General features: G+C 54.3%; 3 protein-coding genes across 10 annotated transcripts; all 3 read right to left on the bottom strand.

Annotated features, from left to right (window-relative positions):
* Window positions 1-136: 136 nt before the first annotated feature.
* Window positions 137-6349, bottom strand: DCDC2B (doublecortin domain containing 2B). Its single transcript, XM_059917959.1, is given in 11 exon segments — window positions 137-504; window positions 507-552; window positions 2314-2434; window positions 2834-2945; window positions 3588-3631; window positions 3736-3790; window positions 3793-3872; window positions 4184-4315; window positions 4557-4633; window positions 5086-5137; window positions 6084-6349. Coding segments are annotated over 11 exon segments (1038 nt in total). The 3' UTR covers window positions 137-451.
* A 502-nt stretch (window positions 6350-6851) lies between these two features.
* On the bottom strand, window positions 6852-9623 carry IQCC (IQ motif containing C). Of its 5 annotated transcripts, none has more exons than XM_059917925.1 (5): window positions 9485-9623; window positions 8925-9068; window positions 8440-8704; window positions 8088-8206; window positions 6852-7989 (listed from the first exon to the last, which is right to left on the bottom strand). In XM_059917925.1, exons 1-5 carry the CDS (start codon window positions 9524-9526, stop codon window positions 7165-7167), a joined length of 1395 nt encoding a protein of 464 aa, XP_059773908.1. In that variant the 5' UTR covers window positions 9527-9623; the 3' UTR covers window positions 6852-7164. The 5 variants fall into 5 exon arrangements, with proteins under 5 accessions (XP_059773908.1, XP_059773916.1, XP_059773897.1 ...); XM_059917933.1 differs by having other exon boundaries at window positions 6852-7971; window positions 9485-9622; XM_059917914.1 differs by having other exon boundaries at window positions 8440-8686; window positions 8925-9621.
* A 202-nt stretch (window positions 9624-9825) lies between these two features.
* CCDC28B (coiled-coil domain containing 28B) lies at window positions 9826-14029 on the bottom strand. Of its 4 annotated transcripts, none has more exons than XM_059896586.1 (6): window positions 13940-14029; window positions 12498-12685; window positions 11190-11356; window positions 10856-11052; window positions 10610-10632; window positions 9826-10021 (listed from the first exon to the last, which is right to left on the bottom strand). In XM_059896586.1, the coding sequence occupies exons 2-6, from the start codon at window positions 12659-12661 to the stop codon at window positions 9967-9969; spliced, it is 606 nt and encodes a 201-aa protein (XP_059752569.1). In that variant the 5' UTR covers window positions 12662-12685; window positions 13940-14029; the 3' UTR covers window positions 9826-9966. The 4 variants fall into 4 exon arrangements, with proteins under 4 accessions (XP_059752569.1, XP_059752579.1, XP_059752585.1 ...); XM_059896596.1 differs by lacking the exon at window positions 13940-14029 and adding an exon at window positions 12897-13011; XM_059896602.1 differs by lacking the exon at window positions 13940-14029 and adding an exon at window positions 12778-12874.
* Between the last annotated feature and the right edge of the window lie 2469 nt (window positions 14030-16498).

Raw genomic sequence — 16498 nt, 5'->3', positions numbered from 1 at the left:
TGCCTGTCCCTCCCGTGAGGTGGGTGCCGGCCCCTCTCAAACAGATCGACATCTATGGGCCCCTGCACTGCCAGACCCCAACGTATGGAGCAATGCCAGGCGAGCAGTAGTCTGTAATAAATGTGTAGTAAACAGATGGAGGTTAGTGAGTATTCTTTTATTGGGATGACCCGCTCCCCAGTTGGTGTTCTTTCCCTGAAGCTCCGTTGGCTACTCATCTCTCTGGCCGGAGAACCTCATAAGGAAATGGCCTCTGTGGCTGGGCTGCTCTGCTCAGAGCGGAAAGGAGGCTGGGCTGTGGGTTTAGGGGCAGAAGAGGGACTGAGGGGCTGCAGCGCACCCTGTGAGCCCAGGGGAGGCCCTGGCTCCTCGAGAACCGGCCGCTGGAGGCTGAGGATAAATGGTGGCCGCAGAGTGGCGGTCCCCAGTCCCTGGCTGCAGCTACTGGCTCTCAAGATGGCGGAGCAGGGGCCGAGGCCGAGGCCGAGAGAGCTGCCCCAGCTCCGGCCGGCTTTCCAGGATCAGGGCCTCTTCCACTACCTGTGCTGCCCTCTGGAGGAGGCAGAAGGCCACACAGAACAGAGCCATTAGCACCCCATGTCCAGCCTCCAGTCCTCAGCCTGGGGTTTGCCCACCCCAGGAAAGGAAGAGACCAGAAATTAGCATCTGCCCTCTCATTCAACAAGGTAGGAAGTCGGGCTCTGAGAGGTTGGGAGATTTGCTCACAGTCACAAGGGAGAAGAACCGTTTCTGGGACCCAGAGCTGCCCGTTTCCAGCTCAGAACTCCTGTCCCTAACAAAAATAAACAAATGGGACCTAATGAAACTTCGGAGCTTTTGCACAGCAAAGGAAACCATAAACAAGACCAAAAGACAACCCTCAGAATGGGAGAAAATATTTGCAAATGAAACCACTGACAAAGGATTAATCTCCAAAATTTACAAGCAGCTCATGCAGCTCAACAACAAAAAAACAACCCAATCCAAAAATGGGCAGAAGACCTAAATAGACATTTCTCCAAAGAAGATATACAGATTGCCAACAAACACATGAAAGAATGCTCAACATCATTAATCATTAGAGAAATGCAAATCAAAACTACACTGAGATATCATCTCATACCAGTCAGAATGGCCATCATCAAAAAATCTAGAAACAATAAATGCTGGAGAGGGTGTGGAGAAAAGGGAACACTCTTGCACTGTTGGTGGGAATGTAAATTGATACAGCCACTATGGAGAACAGTATGGAGGTTCCTTAAAAAACTAAAAATAGGGGCTTCCCTGGTGGTGCAGTGGTTGAGAGTCTGCCTGCCAATGCAGGGCACACGGGTTCGAGCCCCGGTCTGGGAAGATCCCACATGCCGCGGAGCAACTGGGCCCGTGAGCCACAACTACTGAGCCTGCGCGTCTGGAGCCTGTGCTCCGCAACAAGAGAGGCCCGCGCACCGCGATGAAGAGTGGCCCCCGCTCGCCGCAACTACAGAAAGCCCTCGCGCACAAACGAAGACCCAACACAGCCAAAAATAAATAAATAAATAAATAAATATTAAAAAAAAAAAAAAAAAAAACTAAAAATAGAACTACCATACGACCCAGCAATCCCACTACTGGGCATATACCCTGAGAAATCAAAAAGAGTCATGTACCAAAATGTTCATTGCAGCTCTATTTACAATAGCCAGGACATGGAAGCAACCTAAGTGTCCATCATTGGATGAATGGATAAAGAAGATGTGGCACATATATACATGGAATATTATTACTCAGCCATAAAAAGAAAAGAAATGGAGTTATTTGTAGTGAGGTGGATGGAGCTAGAGTCTGTCATACAGAGTGAAGTAAGTCAGAAAGAGAAAAACAAATATAGTATGCTAACACATATATATGGAATCTAAGGAAAAAAAAAAAAAAGGTCATGAAGAACCTAGTGGCAAGATGGGAATAAAGACACAGACCTACTAGAGAATGGACTTGAGGATATGGGGAGGGGGAAGGGTAAGCTGTGACAAAGTGAGAGAGTGGCATGGACACATATACACTACCAAACGTAAAGTAGATAGCTAGTGGGAAGCAACCGCATAGCACAGGGAGATTAGCTCGGTGCTTTGTGACCACCTAGAGGGGTCGGATAGGGAGGGTGGGAGGGAGGGAGATAAAAGAGGGAAGAGATATGGGAACATATGTATAACTGATTCACTTTGTTATAAAGTAGAAACTAACACACCATTGTAAAGCAATTATACTCCAATAAAGATGTTAAAAAAAAAAAAGAACTCCTGTCCCAACATATGGCTTCCGGCCCCAGCCCACCTGATCCAGGGGCTCCTCTGTCCAGGTGGCTTCATCATGTGCTACTCCCTGGGCCCCTGCTGTCTCCGTCCTTGCATGGGGAGCCCCATACACTCCCTTGACTCCTGATGTGGGAAGTAACAGGCCGATGCCCAGGCTGAGGAGCCCTCACATTCTTTCCCTTGACCCTCTCTACCAGCCCCCTCCCCTCCCCTCCCCCTCCCCCTCACCCAGGACCTCAGAGGATGGCAGGTTAGCTCAGAGGCAGGCCTTTGGCCCCATCCCCACCCCTTCCAAATGCCACCCCTGAAATGTCATGGCTTTGAGTTTCCATGTGCTTCTTTTCATAAACCAGGTCCCTGTGAAGAGGCAGGGACTGGCCGTGCACATGGGGGAGTAGGAGACAGTTGTGCTGAAGTCAGGACCAGCTCTGAACCTGGGCATTCTTCCCCCATGGAACTCCCTCAGCATAGCAGGCACCATCCTATGTCACTGTTAGAGGCTGGCAGAGAAGGCCTTGGATTCTTGGATCCCCTCAAGAGAGTGGGGAGCATGCTGAAAAGCTTGCTGGGGGCTGGCATAAAAAGCAGGTGGCTCAATTTGCCTGGCTTCCTTTGGAGAGGACTGGGTTGCCTGCGCTCTGCGGCCATGGCCTGCGGAGGGAACACTGGGCTTGAGCCGTGGGTGCAGGCTGTCCTTACCTTCTCCACTCCCAGTCCAGGTTTGAATGCTTCTGGTGGGAGCTTGGAAGAGGAGATGCCATCCATCTTCATAGCCTGCCTCCTCCCTCCCTGCTCCCTCTTCCATCAGGCTGCCTTATCCAGGGACACGGCAGATGGTGCCTGGTATTCTAGATGCCCAGTGAAACCAGGCCGCATCCCCCTACCCCCACTCGATGCCCACTGGCTCATCTCTTGGGAGGGCTCAGGCTTGGGATAAGATGGGGAGCTGATAAGCATCTTTGGACCCTGTTATGCCAGATATGCTGATTCCCTCTCCCAGCATCCAACCTGGCATTAGGTCCAGCAACTCAGAGTACTGAAGATCTTCACAGAGCCCAGATAAGCTGGCTTTCAGACCCGTTTCTGGTCTGGCCCCTGTCAATAACTGTGTTACCCTGAACGAATCACTTCACTCCTCTGAACTTCAGCTTCTCCTCTGGAAAACGGGAATAATAATCTCTGTTTCACAAGATTATTGAGAGGATGCAGTGAGATAAGTTCAGAGGCTGAGCTGGAAGAGGACTCAGCTAGTCACCCCTTTTCTTTCCCACCCCCCATGACCCCCTGCCTCACCTACCTCCTGCTTGTGGAGCCTGGACTTTGGGTCTGGGGGTTGCCTGCAGCGAAAAAGGAGAAGGCTTGTAGGAGGCAGAGCAGGACATGGCGTCAGGGTGGCTTCCTCTGCTCTAACCTGCTACCCCTCCACCTCACACATACATACCAGCAGCCCCTGGGCAGTGAGGGGCGAGGCACCAGATAGGGGAGGGCCTTGAACCATCCTCTCCAACAGCCGCATAGTAATGGCCGCTCACCAGAGCCTCCCTTGCTGACAGTGGGAGCCCATCCAGGGTGCAGAGTCTGGGAGAGAGAGGTGAGTACATAAGGGCCGGTGAACAAGATGGATCTTCATATTCAGCAGACTACAAGGGGGTGGGTACAGCCATTTCAAGGTGCCCTTTGGCTGCTGGCCCTCTGGGCACCAGGGCCAGTCACCCAGGCTCTGCCCTGGCTCCGAGGGCTGGGCTGGAGGGGCCTCTCCCTGAGGCACAGAAAGAAGTCCCATTTGGGGAAACATGCTTTCCTTTTGCCTTTTCATCCTCAAGGGCAGCGAAAAGCAGTAGGGAGGCTCCCTTTGGGGACATTCAGGTCTCCGCAGTCCCCAAACTCACTTGCGCGCAGCCCTGGTCTGTAATTTCACCTTCTCAGTCAGGAGTTTCAACACTGCTTCCCAGTCCTTGCTGGCAGCCTGGGACAGCTTCAGGCTAAATGGGGGGCTTAACAGATCCCCATTCCTGAACACACTGGGACAAAGAGCAGCCTGGTAAGGGGAAGGGTCCCCAGAACTACCTACGTGTGAGAGGAAGAAGGATGGCACAGTGGCCAGAAGATGGGCCAAGAACCAGTGCGTTGGTTTTCACCCATTAAGCATGTTGGACTTTTTATATCTCAGTCACCAGGGGCTCCTGGAACAAATCCACCCACTTTTCCTTGGTCTCACTGAAACAAAAATCTCTGCCCCTGCTCCCCAACAAGGGCACTCACTGGATATAGCAGGGGGAACCTGCAGGTAGCCGCTGTCCAAGGGCCCCATCACATGGCTGCTGAACCACAGGAGGGCCCTGAAACCCATCAGGCCCCCAGATCAGGAGCGAGTTGAGGCCTTTTGTCAGGGATAGGTCAGTCCAAAGTGGGTAGGGTGAGGGAAAGAAACCAGACTGGGGCAGAAGAGGGGGCAAGGAGGGATGGGACTGGTCACACCTTTTACCAAAGGGTACTTCTACCTCCCCTAGGTCACATTCTTAACCCCCTCCCATCTCTCTGTTTTATAGCTTCCTCTTTCCTCTGAGGACCATAGCCTGGAGCTAAAGTAAAGTAAAAGTTTGGGAACGGTGCAAGGAACAGTGTCTTGAAATCCTGCACCCCGGGAAGGCTAGCAGCTGGCTCCAGAGTAGGTGTGGAGAGTGGCAGATCCTGCTGCTTCCAGGGCTCCTGACTTCCCAGACCAAATTGGGGGCAGCCCCAGGGGGATGGGAGAACAGAGGGCTGGGGGCTGGTAGGCCCCAGGACTTACTGGTAGGCTGCTGCTCTTCCTACTTGGATCCTCCCCTCTAGGGTGTAAAGAGCTGAAAGGACAGATAGGTCACTGGTCATCTTGGGGAGCCTGGGTCCTCAACAGCCCGGCAGCTGCCAGAGTGTGGGGCTGGGGCCCAGTTCACCAAGTCTTCCTTCCCACTGGAATAGCCTCAGTCATCTCGGTCCGGAAACAGATGCTGACACTTGAACCTGCCTTAGGTTATGTATCAGGCTGAACATCCAGTCTGGGGTCTCAGACACAAACCACAAGATTAAAGGTTGAGATCCTCCTGTATCTCAGAAATTTTCTCATTCATGAGGTGTGCAGTTTCATCTCATTTTGTATGAGACTGAGGGCAAGTTAAGTGACTCACCTAAGCAACATGGAAGTGACAGAGCCCAGACTCTAAGTCTGTCTAGCTCCCAACTCCTGGCTCCTTAATGTTACAGCAAGCAACCTCAGCTGAGAGCGGAGGAGGACCTGGAAGCCAGATCTGAGCTGGAAGCTCAGACACTCAAACTATTTATTCTCCCATCTTGGAAAGCATAGCCCCACCCTGTAAAGGATAATCCCAGCCTAATGGAGAGCACGGGATGCCTAAACACAGCAGGGAGGAAGTGATGGATGGATTTAGAGTGTTTAGTGGTGGTGGTGATGGTCATGGTGGTGGTAAGGACCCAATCAGGAAGAGCCTTTGGAAAAAGGGGCTCAACCAGCAGGAGAATGTTCTTCTTCCCACTGGTTGGTCCTGGCTGGATGGGCATGAACATCAGTGTGAGACTTTGACTTGAACTGTGGCTCCACTTGTGTTATTTATGTACTCTTAGGCAGGTTATTTCACTATCTTGATTTCCCCTTCCAAAAAATGGGGATAAGACCACCCTCTTCATAGGATTGCTGTATTCCGTGAGATACATAGGAAGTACTGAACACATGCTGTTGCTATTGCTATTACCTCCCTCCCCAGGCTCTTTGACCAGCCCCAGCCCACTCACGGGAGCTTGCAGAATCGTTCAAAGCCAGCAGCCACATACTGCCCTCCGTTCTGCAGGTCTGCCAGGTCGGTGACAGGGTGGCCATGACAAGACATGTAGAGAGCATGCACGGCCAATGGGGCCTGCACAGCTGATGTCACCTCACAGAGGAAGGTCTCCAGGGTGGGGAAGCAGCGTTGAGTCACCACCAGCTGGTGGCCTGGGGAGAAAGGGTCCCCATTCTGGTACACCACTACCCTCTTGGCTTTTGGACTGCCACCTGCCATAGCGTGTCCCCGGCTAGAGACGCAGAGCTGTTGCCAGGCAACTAAGGCAGGGCTGGGAGCAGTGCCAATCAGAGGTGGAGTCCTGCCCTCTCACCCAGAAAGGCAGGGAGAGCCTCCATAGGAGCTTCTATCTGCATTCAGGGTCTCACCCAATCTGCTCTTGGTGGGGCCTCACAAGAGTACGGTGGGTCTGATCACTATATATGAAGAAAGAGCCTGGGGCTCAGTGAGAGAGGCAGTGGCAGAGATCACACTGAAACACAGATGTTCCAGTACTGGGTGGAGGGAGGGATTCTCAGCCTCCTTGCCACTCTGCAGCCCAAGGGCTGAGCTAAAAGGAAGATCAGCTTTGGGGGCTGTTCCCCAAGGACGGCTAGTCTGCTCCTGGGCTGTGGCTCCCAGCCAGCTCTGGGGAAGATGCCCCATGTCAGCAGGAAGTGAACAGGAGGTCCCAGAGTCTGTCCTGACCAGCGGCAGAAGACAAATACAACCAGGCTCAGAATCTAAGGAAAACCTTTATTCTCCATCAGCCCCCCAACTTTACTCACCCCAGGTGGCGCCCTATCCCAAAATTTGGGTTGAGCCACAGGCAGAGGATGAAAGTATCCTCCTACCTCTACTGGTGCCAGCTCTGTGCTCCAGCTTCTCTTGGCCTCATTAGCCACCAGTACCCATGGGCAGGGGCAGGAGGTAGAGCTGGTACCAGGGAGCTACAATGAGGTCCTGTCTCCCTCATTGCCCTTTCATAGAATCCCCCTTTGGAACCTGGTCTTCCCTGGTTCCCCAGGGTCTAGCCCGGTGGTCCTGTTTTCCAGTCACCCCCTCCAGTGATCCTCTCCTGTGTGGTCTGGCCCTGTGGAAGACAGTTTCTCAGGTGGCCTTGATCTCCATGGAACAGTCCTTTGGTTTTTCCATCCTTCATGGCTAGATTCATTGGAGGTTCTACCTGTGGAGCTTTTATCACTGGGAGTCTGGCCCTTGGGTGGTTTAGTCTTCCGGAGATCCAGGCCACCATGCTCTGCCAAAGTCCCATCACAGATGACATGGTCCTCCGAGAGGCCCAACTCTCGTGGCCCAGCTCTTTGGCAATCAGGATCTTTTTGGCCTGGCCCTCTGGGAGAGTTGTCTTCAATGTCTGGGTCCTCACGGAGTGTGCGCAGCTGTGTCCTGGCCTTTCCAGAACAGTAGCCCCTAGATTTGAGGCCTTTGTGGGTCTCGTCCTCTAGTAGTTTTGTCAGCTGCAGGCAGGTCCCTCCAAAGGTCTGTTCTCCACACTCTGGCTCTTTGGTGAGCCTTTTCCCTATGGCCTGATTATCCGATGGTGTGGGCAGCTGTGGTCCTGCCTGTCTGTAGCATAGGTCCCTGTACTTAGCCCCAGCAGTGGTTTTGTCTGTAGTGGCCAGTATTTCTGGGGTTTTATGGGGTTGTGACCTGAGTCTCCAGCAGGAGTCATCCACGTGGTCTGGCTCTCTAGTAGTTCTGTAGGACTGGTCTTCCAGTGGTGGGCCTGGTCGTGACCCAGCTTTCTCACAGCCCTGTCCCCCATGGTCTGGGCACAAGCTGGGCTCGTCTCTGGCCTGGTTCGCCTCTGGGGATCTCAGTGTTTGTTTGAGAATTAGGTACTGTTGGAGAAGAGAACACTGTACCAGACAGGCCTGCTTGGGCATGGCAGGAGGCTATTCCCTAACCCCCACCCTTGGCCCTAAATGTGCAGAGAGGGCTCCAAATTAGTGCCTACCTCCTTACGGCTATTGATGGCCTGTTGTAGCCACAGCAGCTCCATAGCCAAGTGGCTGCGGTGGTACTGGAGCTCCTGGAGCTCAGTCTGGCTGTGGGGCAGTCCTGGACCTGCAGCTTCTGTGAAGGAGGGAAGAACGAAGGGAGAAAGTCTTGAGGGGGCAGACAGTAGGCACTGGCCTAGCATTAGACCCTGGCACCCTCCCCCTACCCACCCATGAGTTGCCCCCAACCAAGCAGAGGGAAGAAGGAAAGGGATGCAGCTTATCTAGCAGAAGCCTTTCACTTTTCAGATGGGAAAGCTGACGCCCAGAGAGGGTCAGGGGCTTGCCCTGATCTAGGCAGAGAGGTACCTGGGTTCTCCATCTTTGACATGTCTCTGGTCTCCTCTTGGCTCGGTTTCCTGGTCCTCCTGCTCTGCTCATCCTGAAGCCATAGGCTATCATCTCTGCAGGGAAGACTGCCTGAGTTTGCTGAGCTCTCTCCTGACTTCTTCAGTATCATCTCCTCCCAGATGGCCTCTTTCTCAGGCTCTTTACATGGGAAGCAGCTCCATAGTTCCTGCTCTGGATTTGGTACCCTCTCTCCGGCTTTCCAGGTCTGATGGGATTTTGCCTTCTGAGAAATCAGTCAGAAAGGTATGAGAGCCCCAAGTCTAAACCCTCCAAGTGTCTGGGTGCCATGATTTAGCATACAAGTTGATAAGGATTAAGGACTGGGGTGTGAGGAGGTTGAGTCTGCTGCCTTTTCCAATGAGAATAGCTTGTCAGCATGAAGGGTGGAATCCCTTGCCCAGGTCCCTCTTCCCCCTCTCTTCTACCTCTAGGGTGTGTAGTACCTTTGGGAGAAATCGGGGCCTGGGAATCCAGCCCTCAGTCCACTGAAGCGTGCCCAGATCACCCTCGATCTCTCGTACAATAGCCTCATATTCAGCTCGAAGACTCTGGAACTGGCGTCGGACCAAGAAGCCCCGGACGCAGGCCTGGTGTGGAGAACGACGGGAAAGAAAACCCTTATCACTGCAACATGGGGGCATCTTGGGGGATTCTCCTGGAGAGGTCTGCAAGAGAGGACTCTGCCCCGGGGAGAGGACAGGTGACGCTGTGTGTTGGCGCTCTGGGGGTTCGAGGGAGCGTGCTGGACTGGATCCACCTCTTCGATTGAAGGCCCTTCCCTTCATTTCCCTGATCCCGTAGGAGTGTGTGGTGGGAGTGGGGGGCGCGTGAGGGTCCGTGGGGTCCCCGCATTCTTCAGGCCAGTGAGGCTGGGTCGGTAGGTTCAGAGGTGGGCACGCGGGCAGGTTACTAGACGTGACAGCCTCATCTTGTCCAAAGGTCCCAGTCCGAGATCCCGTGGGGGGGAGGAATCATGCGCACCCCCGCCCGCCCCGCACCACACCTGCAGCGCCGTCACCTTCCGATCCAACCGTTCCCGCTCCATCCGGGCGCAAACTGACCCGCCCGGCGCCTGCGCAGTGCGTTACCAGTCTGCGCCGTGCTGGCCTGCTCAGGCCCCGCCCCGCAGTCTCCACGGCAACCTTTCGGCTCCTGCCCGGGGCTGGCGGCGAACTGGCACCTGTCCCCAGCTCCCACTCCCAGAGCAGCACAGGGGAATCCAGCCCCCCGAGCGGGACCTCCCAAACCAGAAGTTTGTTGCAAAGGGGCGTCCCCGCGAGAGCTGGGGCCCGGGCGCCCCTGCCGAGTAAAGGCGCGAGGAGGGGAGGGAGGACACAGAGCCGCTTTCTTTCATTATGGTTTAATTCCATCCAATGCCCCCCTCCCCCATAGCACCTGGGGGGGCCACGGAACACCCAATCGAGTCCGTAAAAAGTCACAGTTTGAAGGGAATGAGAAGGGGCAGTCTGAGCCTGGGTCCGACACCTACACAGCTGACGGCTCTTCAGGCTCGGCGTTCTCAGCCAGGTGCAGCTTCTGTCTGTGCCGGTCAAGGATTGTGATGCTCTGGACCCGGGTCCTTGCAGCCCTATTTTCCCAACCTGCACAGGCTCAGTTTCCCCGACTGCGCAAAGGGGTGGGGGCCAGGGACTCTGGAGTGCTCCGTGATCTGGGGTTGCAGTCCTCGCCTGCCCTTCTTGCTAGGTGCCTTACCCCCTTCGCTTTCGGTTTAGATCATGCAGGAGCGTGCACCCGCACTACTTCTGATAGAACTAGATGCGGAGATAATTTAAGTCAGTAAAAAGAATTGTTCAGTGCTGAAAGAATAGGAAGACATCAGACAAGCTTTGCCATGGATTGGTGTCAGCTAAAGTACTTGCAAAGATTTTGATAAGCAAGTAAAACATATTCCCTGCAACCACCTTTCTTTCTCCTAATATTTGGGGAATTCTTTCTGCACCCTCTACCTGGGTAGGGGGAGTTTGTGGCTAATTCTGTAGGACTGAGAGGGGTGAGGATGTTGGTTATCTGTAAAGATTCCTGCAGGGTGGTGGGGAGGCCGAAGCTGATTTTATCTCTGGGAGGCGTGCACACACTCACACACTGTCAAGTCCCCTAGAAAGGATACATAGAATTACTAAGATCTTCCAGCTGTCAACAGAGAGAGAAAGGGAAGTTTTTGTAAGGAGGGGCACCAGGTCAAACTCCAGATGCTCTGGGGCTCATCTTCTGGTGGGGGGTTGAGAGGCCCAGAGCTTTTGGCTCCATGCACCCCCAGCTTTTCACCCAGGGGCCAGGAATGGTCTTAGAAGCATGTACCCCTCCACACACCCTCTGGTGCCCCCAGGAACTGAAGCACCCAGCCCTGACCCACATTGCTGAGCAGCTGGTCCAGGTTGCGGTCAGCCATCGTCTTCTTCTGCTCCTCAGGTAGCACCTCAGTGACCCCGTCCTCCTCCTCCTCCTCCTCCTCCTCCTCCTCTCCACACACGTCCAGGCTGAAGTGCAGCCGGGCCAGCTTCTCCTGCATCTCCCGCACGTGTTCCAACTGCTCAAAGGAGCATTCTTTCCCTGGACAGCACCTGTCAGCTCTGGGAGCAAGCTTGGGACCCTGGTCCCAGCCACGCCCCAGAGACCCAGCCATGCCCCAGAGACCCAGCCCTCCAGTCCCACCTACATGCCCTCTAAGCCCCGCCCCCTGGACTCACCGAAGGCCTGCAGCCGGCCTGAGTGGAAATCATTGAGCAGGTTCAGCAGCCCGCCTTCCATCTCATAGACGTCGGTCACCTCCGTCAGGAACGAGTGCTGCAGGGGGGTGCCTGCAGAGCCACCCCCACCTCCTGCCAGCACTGGGCGGCATTTCTCCTTGCCGACCCTGGGTGGGTGGGCATGGCCATGGTCACAGGGTGAGTGGCAGCCAGGTAACCCTGGGTCTTCTGTGCCATTTGTCTATGCACTAATTCACCCTTCTATCCACCCACCAACGTAAATGGATGTTTCGCCCTGTTCTGGGCACCGGGATGGGTAAAGGGAAGGGAGTGGATGAAGAAGGGTGAGGGTGAGAGGTCAAAAGAAGTCTTTTTCTGCCAGTGATACATCCAGAACCATGCCTGGAATGGGGCTCCTGGGTTCCAGTCTGAGCACCTCACTCATTCTTCCTGTGACCCCGGGTGAATCACTTGTCCTCAGCGGTCCTCAGTGAACTCAGGGACAGTTACTCCCTTATTACCATGAAAGCCATCTTACCTCTTCCAAAAATATCTTTCTGCCCCTCTTGTTTGTAAAAACCTTTTTTTTGAATTTTCCATTGCCTTCGGGATAACACTGAATGATCTTTCCAGCTTGGCCCCCCTGCCTCTCCAGTTGCGTCTCCTACTATCCCTGCCCCAGCCCTGAGCTTCAGCTACCCCCACTTGGCCATCTCCAAACATGCCTCTCAGGCAGGTGGTGCCAAAGGCACAGGGAAACACAGTAATCAGAGAAAGAACGCATGGGTAGTGGAAACAAACACAGACACTATAGGGTAGGAGGCAAATTTTCAATCATTAAAAAAATTAACCAGAGAATTCAAATTGTTCACCCGAGTATCCCCTCACCATTTCCTACCCCATGACACTCCAGGACCACCAAATCACCTGTGGTTCCTGGAACCTTCCAGGCAATATTTTTCTACCATACTTCTGCCAGGCAAGCCCCTCAGCTTAGAACATTCTCCCTCTCCAGTGTGCCCAACAGCCTTCTCTGACTCACTTCCTGGAAGTTTGCTCACTCCCTGCTCTGAGGTGCATCATCACACTGTGTGATCCCAGTGACCCACCTGGCCTTTTCCCAACACACTTGAGAGTAGGAACTGGGTCTGAGTTCTCAGGGGGCAGTGGGGGTGGGAGGAGCCCCAGGGAAGGCATGGATTACTGCTTAGTAACTGTAGGCTAAGGCCCCCTTTACCTTCCTGCCCACAGGGCTCAGCCCAGAGTTAGGGTCCCTCCCTCCTTGCCCTGCTTCCCTTCTGTACCCACCTCTTGAACTTGGCCCGCTGCTTAGGGGATGGCAGATGAGGGAGTCCCAGGGCCAAGGAGCCGCTGTGGCTGGTGGGCACTGGGACCCTGCGTAGTGTGCCTGGGGGCTGGGCTGGCTGGGTCAGGCAGGGCTTGGGACTCCTTTTCTTCTTCTTGTCCTCCATTGGATGCTGGCTAGGCCTCAGGCCCTGAGAGAGAGGCAGTCCCACTGAGATAGTGAGGGGCAAAGCCATCCCTCCACCCAGCCATCCCTGAGAGCTGCAAAGGATGGCCCCCAGACCTTCCTAACTCTCCCCTCAGCTTGCCCAGTATGGGCAAGGCCAGGTGCCAGCACCTACTGCTGGGGTCATAGATGTGTATTTGAAGGACCTTCTGTGGCCCACCCCAGGTCCTCCTTGCCTTCCAGTTTTAGCCTGAAAACCTAGGCCCTGCCTCAAAGGGCTGGACCAGACACTCTTTTCCCGCTGCTGCTGCTCCTGGGGTTTCCTGTCCCTGTAGCTGAGGGGGCGGAGCTGGCAGAGGAAATGCAGGGGGAGACAGGGTGGATGTGAGCTGGCAGGAGCCCGGCTGAGGATTAGGAGTGTCTTAACTAGGCTCCGTTCTATTTATCAACTGCCTGGACAGACGCTGACAAACCTCAGCATGGAAGGTGACAGAGATGTGGATGGCATCACCTGGGAAGACCCCAGTGTCAGGCAGTAACCCCCTGAGGATGGGCAACAATGGCAGAAGCCGTGGCACACTGGCAGGGCTCAGTGTGGTTTCCCCGCACTGGCATCCCTCCTCTTCCACCCCACCCCCAATGGCAAACACCAGGAGACTCCCAGAAGTTCCCTGGGACAGACTTCCAGCCGCTTCACCCTCCCCAGTCAGGAAGTTCCCGCTTGGCTTCAGCTGCAGCCAGAGAGGGCCGGGTGGTCGGGCACGTAGCAGGCAGCCTGGGCCTCCAACAAAGGCTGCGCCCGAGGCTGGCACCGCTGGATCTCCCGCCCGGCCCCGCCCCTTCAGCCCCAGGTCCGCGGAGGCCCCCCCAGATGGAGGTCTGAAGGCCCTTTACGGGGTTTCCTCAAGCTGCTTACTCCCAGCTTCCACCACCAAGCCCGACTCCGCACTCTGGGATGGCGGTGGCGCTGGGGGCATAAGCATTTAAATTGGTACCGGGCTGGCTGGCACTGGTGTGGGAGGGCGGTGGTGGAGGGGAGACAGGAGCGCGTCAAATGCCTGGCCCAGCAGCGGCTTGGTTCAATTAGGGACTCGATAGAAAAACTGTAGCGGGAGCCCCGGCTCCCCAGGAATGGCTGGGGGCGACCTGGGATCTATTTCCCACAATCTCCAAAGCCGTGTGCCAAATGGATCGCTCAGCTCGGGAGCCAGGATCCGAAATGGAGCATCAGACCCGCGTCACTGCGCCTCTGCACCCACCCCCGAAGTGGGTAACTGACCTGGAGGTTTGGGGTCTGGAGTGATGCTTCCGTGGGGGGTTCCCTCCGCCCTCCGCAGCACTCTTCCAACTCGGGAACGGAAAGGGTGGAAGCTGAGCTCGCAGGAGGTAATTTGCATTTAAAGAGAAAGTGACCTTTTTTAGAGTGTGATGGAGTAAGATGGGAGGAACATCCCCACATTTATTAAGCTGTCCCTTTCACTCGACTTTACCTCCCCGGCTGAGCTAAGGTGATGACATTGGGTGTGATGGCAATCTAAAAAAAACCCTTTCACTTTCCTATCAGTTTTGGAGAGAAGTTACAGTCCCTTACCAAATGGTGGCAGCTTTGTCAGAAATGGAGGGGAGGAGGAGGTGAGGGGTAGAGAATGAATGAATATATATATATATATATATATATATATATATATATAGCATATAAGAAGCACAAGAAGCAGCAGCAGCAGGAAGAAACTGCAAGAGAAGACAACCATCTTTCAAGTGAGTCCCAGTCCCCTGTTAAGCATTTTACGTACATTTAATCCTCATAAACAACCCTGAAGGAAGGTAGTCATTTTACTGAAAGTCAACAATAGTCTTTTTTTAAAAAATATTTATTTATTTATTTATTTATTTGGCTGCACCCGGTCTTCATTGCGACATGCGGGATCTTCAGTTGCGGTATGCAAACTCTAGTTGTGTCATGTGGGATCTAGTTCCCTGATTACAGATCAAACCCGGGACCCCCCCGCGCTGGGAGCCGCTGAACCACCACGGAAGTCCCAACAGTAGTCTTCTAACACCATTGCCCCACAGCACCCAGACACTCTTTGCTGGTCGGTGGTGAGGGCTGTATTCAGTCACTCATGAAATGACAAGACCAAACCGACCCTCTCCCCACACCCAGGCCTAGGGGACACGTGTGGGGAGCATCAGGTCAGAGCAAAACCAGTGTGATTACCCAGCGCTTGACACCGACCCCCAGGAGGGAAACTTGCGTGCCTAATGGGAGGCTGACCCAGCGCTGATGGTGCCGCCCCAGGAGGCCAGACCAATGGGGCAGCTAACAAAAGACCTGGCAGAGGCTCCCGGCTCAGGTCCCCAGAGAAGCATCTGATGCAACAGGAGGCTGCCCTGCAGTCTCAGATGACTGCCCCGGGGGCCAGCGCACAGTGACCCTACCTACCTTCCCCTCCCACTGGGCAGGAGCAGAGCTTCCCTGGGCCTGGGCCTCCCCGAGTTCCAGAGGGCTGGGCACTCTTTCCAAAGGCACCTGAACAGGGCTCTTTCCCAGATGCTTCCAACACCTAGACTGCTCCAGAAGGGGAGACATTACTTTGGGACTTCCACAACCAGGGGTCTGAGGGAGGGGTCTGCATAGGTAGGCAGAGGGGACAGCTGGGAAGTCCCTCTCCTCCCCTACCAGGGCTGCTAGAGAGTGGCACAAAGGCTCCTCCAGGAAAGTGGCAGAGAGTCCAGGAGCACCTCTAGGGTGAAGTTATTCTCAGAGCTGCTTTCATCTGGAGCTCCAAGAATTGTGGCAGTCTCCCCGGACCTCCTCCAAAGGATATTTAACTGGAACCAACCCATGTGGCCGGCACAGAAACATATCAACCCATTAGGATCCTGGCCTGAAGGGGCAGAGGTTTTGTGGGGATTGTCACAGCCAGCGTGGACATATCTGCCTGTGGAGGCCTGGAGGGAAAGGCAGTTTGTCTCTGCCATTTGGGGGTCATTCATATATAATCCTTTGTGCCAGATCAGCCCAGGGAGGACAGAGAACAGGGTGCTGGGTGAGGCCACCAGTAGGATGTCTCCCTTAAAGGAGTCTCAACTTTTACACCTAGCCTTGGGGTGGGTGAGCAGGAGTTAGAAACAGCCCATTCTTAAGGACTACGTGCAGTTTGGGTCTTGTCATGGAATGACAAGGAAAGGAATCAAAGGAACCTGGAGGTGCCTGTGTATTCCCTTGAGTGGGCCAGTGCCAAAAGGATGCTATGCATGGCAGACAGCCCCCAGTGGCAGTGATGACAGTGTCCCCTCATCTTAATTTGGGCCCCCATTGGCCTATGCCCAACTCTCTGGTCTCCTTGCTTTATGCCTTCCTCATGGACTCGACCGATTTCCTATTTAAACAACTTATGCGGTTCCCCGTGTCCCCTGGATCTAGCCTGAATTCCTTAACCTGGCACACAGGCTCGTGGTGATTTGGCCCCTGCCTCATCTCCCACCACCCTCCTGTGCACCTGCATTAAGTCAACCACTTCCTCACTAAATGTCAAACTTCCACTTGCCCTTTGGGTCCTAAGGCCCTTCCAGGATCCAATTCTATCCCCTTGCTGAAGGGAACAGGACCTCTCCCATGCTCCCATAGCACAACCAACCTTTCTGTATCTAAAAGCACCTTTCCCCCTCACTAGCCTGTAAACCCTCAGGGAACAAGGACAATTTTTTGTTTTTGACAGGGAACTTTCGATTAAGAAAAATCATATATATATGATGAGCATCACACCAACTTTGCCAAAGGCTCCACTCAGGCAGCTGAAGTGGATTTGCTAGTGTCCTGAGCCTGCGGTGACTG

This window comes from Balaenoptera ricei, chromosome 1, assembly GCF_028023285.1.
Source record: "Balaenoptera ricei isolate mBalRic1 chromosome 1, mBalRic1.hap2, whole genome shotgun sequence".
NCBI classification, from domain to species: domain Eukaryota; kingdom Metazoa; phylum Chordata; class Mammalia; order Artiodactyla; family Balaenopteridae; genus Balaenoptera; species Balaenoptera ricei.
This window is presented reverse-complemented; position numbering and strand designations above follow the sequence as displayed.

What these genes read in the sequence shown, in the direction of transcription:
- IQCC (XM_059917897.1), bottom strand. Translation starts at nt 9,266, where the DNA reads ATGAAGGGAAGGGCCTTCAATCGAAGAGGTGGATCCAGTCCAGCACGC. An exon ending in GGCCCCGATTTCTCCCAAAG is followed by an intron (nt 8,705 to 8,924) that starts GTACTACACACC and finishes CTGATTTCTCAG; the next exon opens with AAGGCAAAATCCCATCAGAC. An exon ending in CCATCAATAGCCGTAAGGAG is followed by an intron (nt 7,990 to 8,087) that starts GTAGGCACTAAT and finishes TGTCTGGTACAG; the next exon opens with TGTTCTCTTCTCCAACAGTA.
- CCDC28B (XM_059896586.1), bottom strand. Translation starts at nt 12,661, where the DNA reads ATGGAGGACAAGAAGAAGAAAAGGAGTCCCAAGCCCTGCCTGACCCAG. An exon ending in CAGCGGGCCAAGTTCAAGAG is followed by an intron (nt 11,357 to 12,497) that starts GTGGGTACAGAA and finishes CCACCCACCCAG; the next exon opens with GGTCGGCAAGGAGAAATGCC. An exon ending in AGGCCGGCTGCAGGCCTTCG is followed by an intron (nt 11,053 to 11,189) that starts GTGAGTCCAGGG and finishes GGTGCTGTCCAG; the next exon opens with GGAAAGAATGCTCCTTTGAG.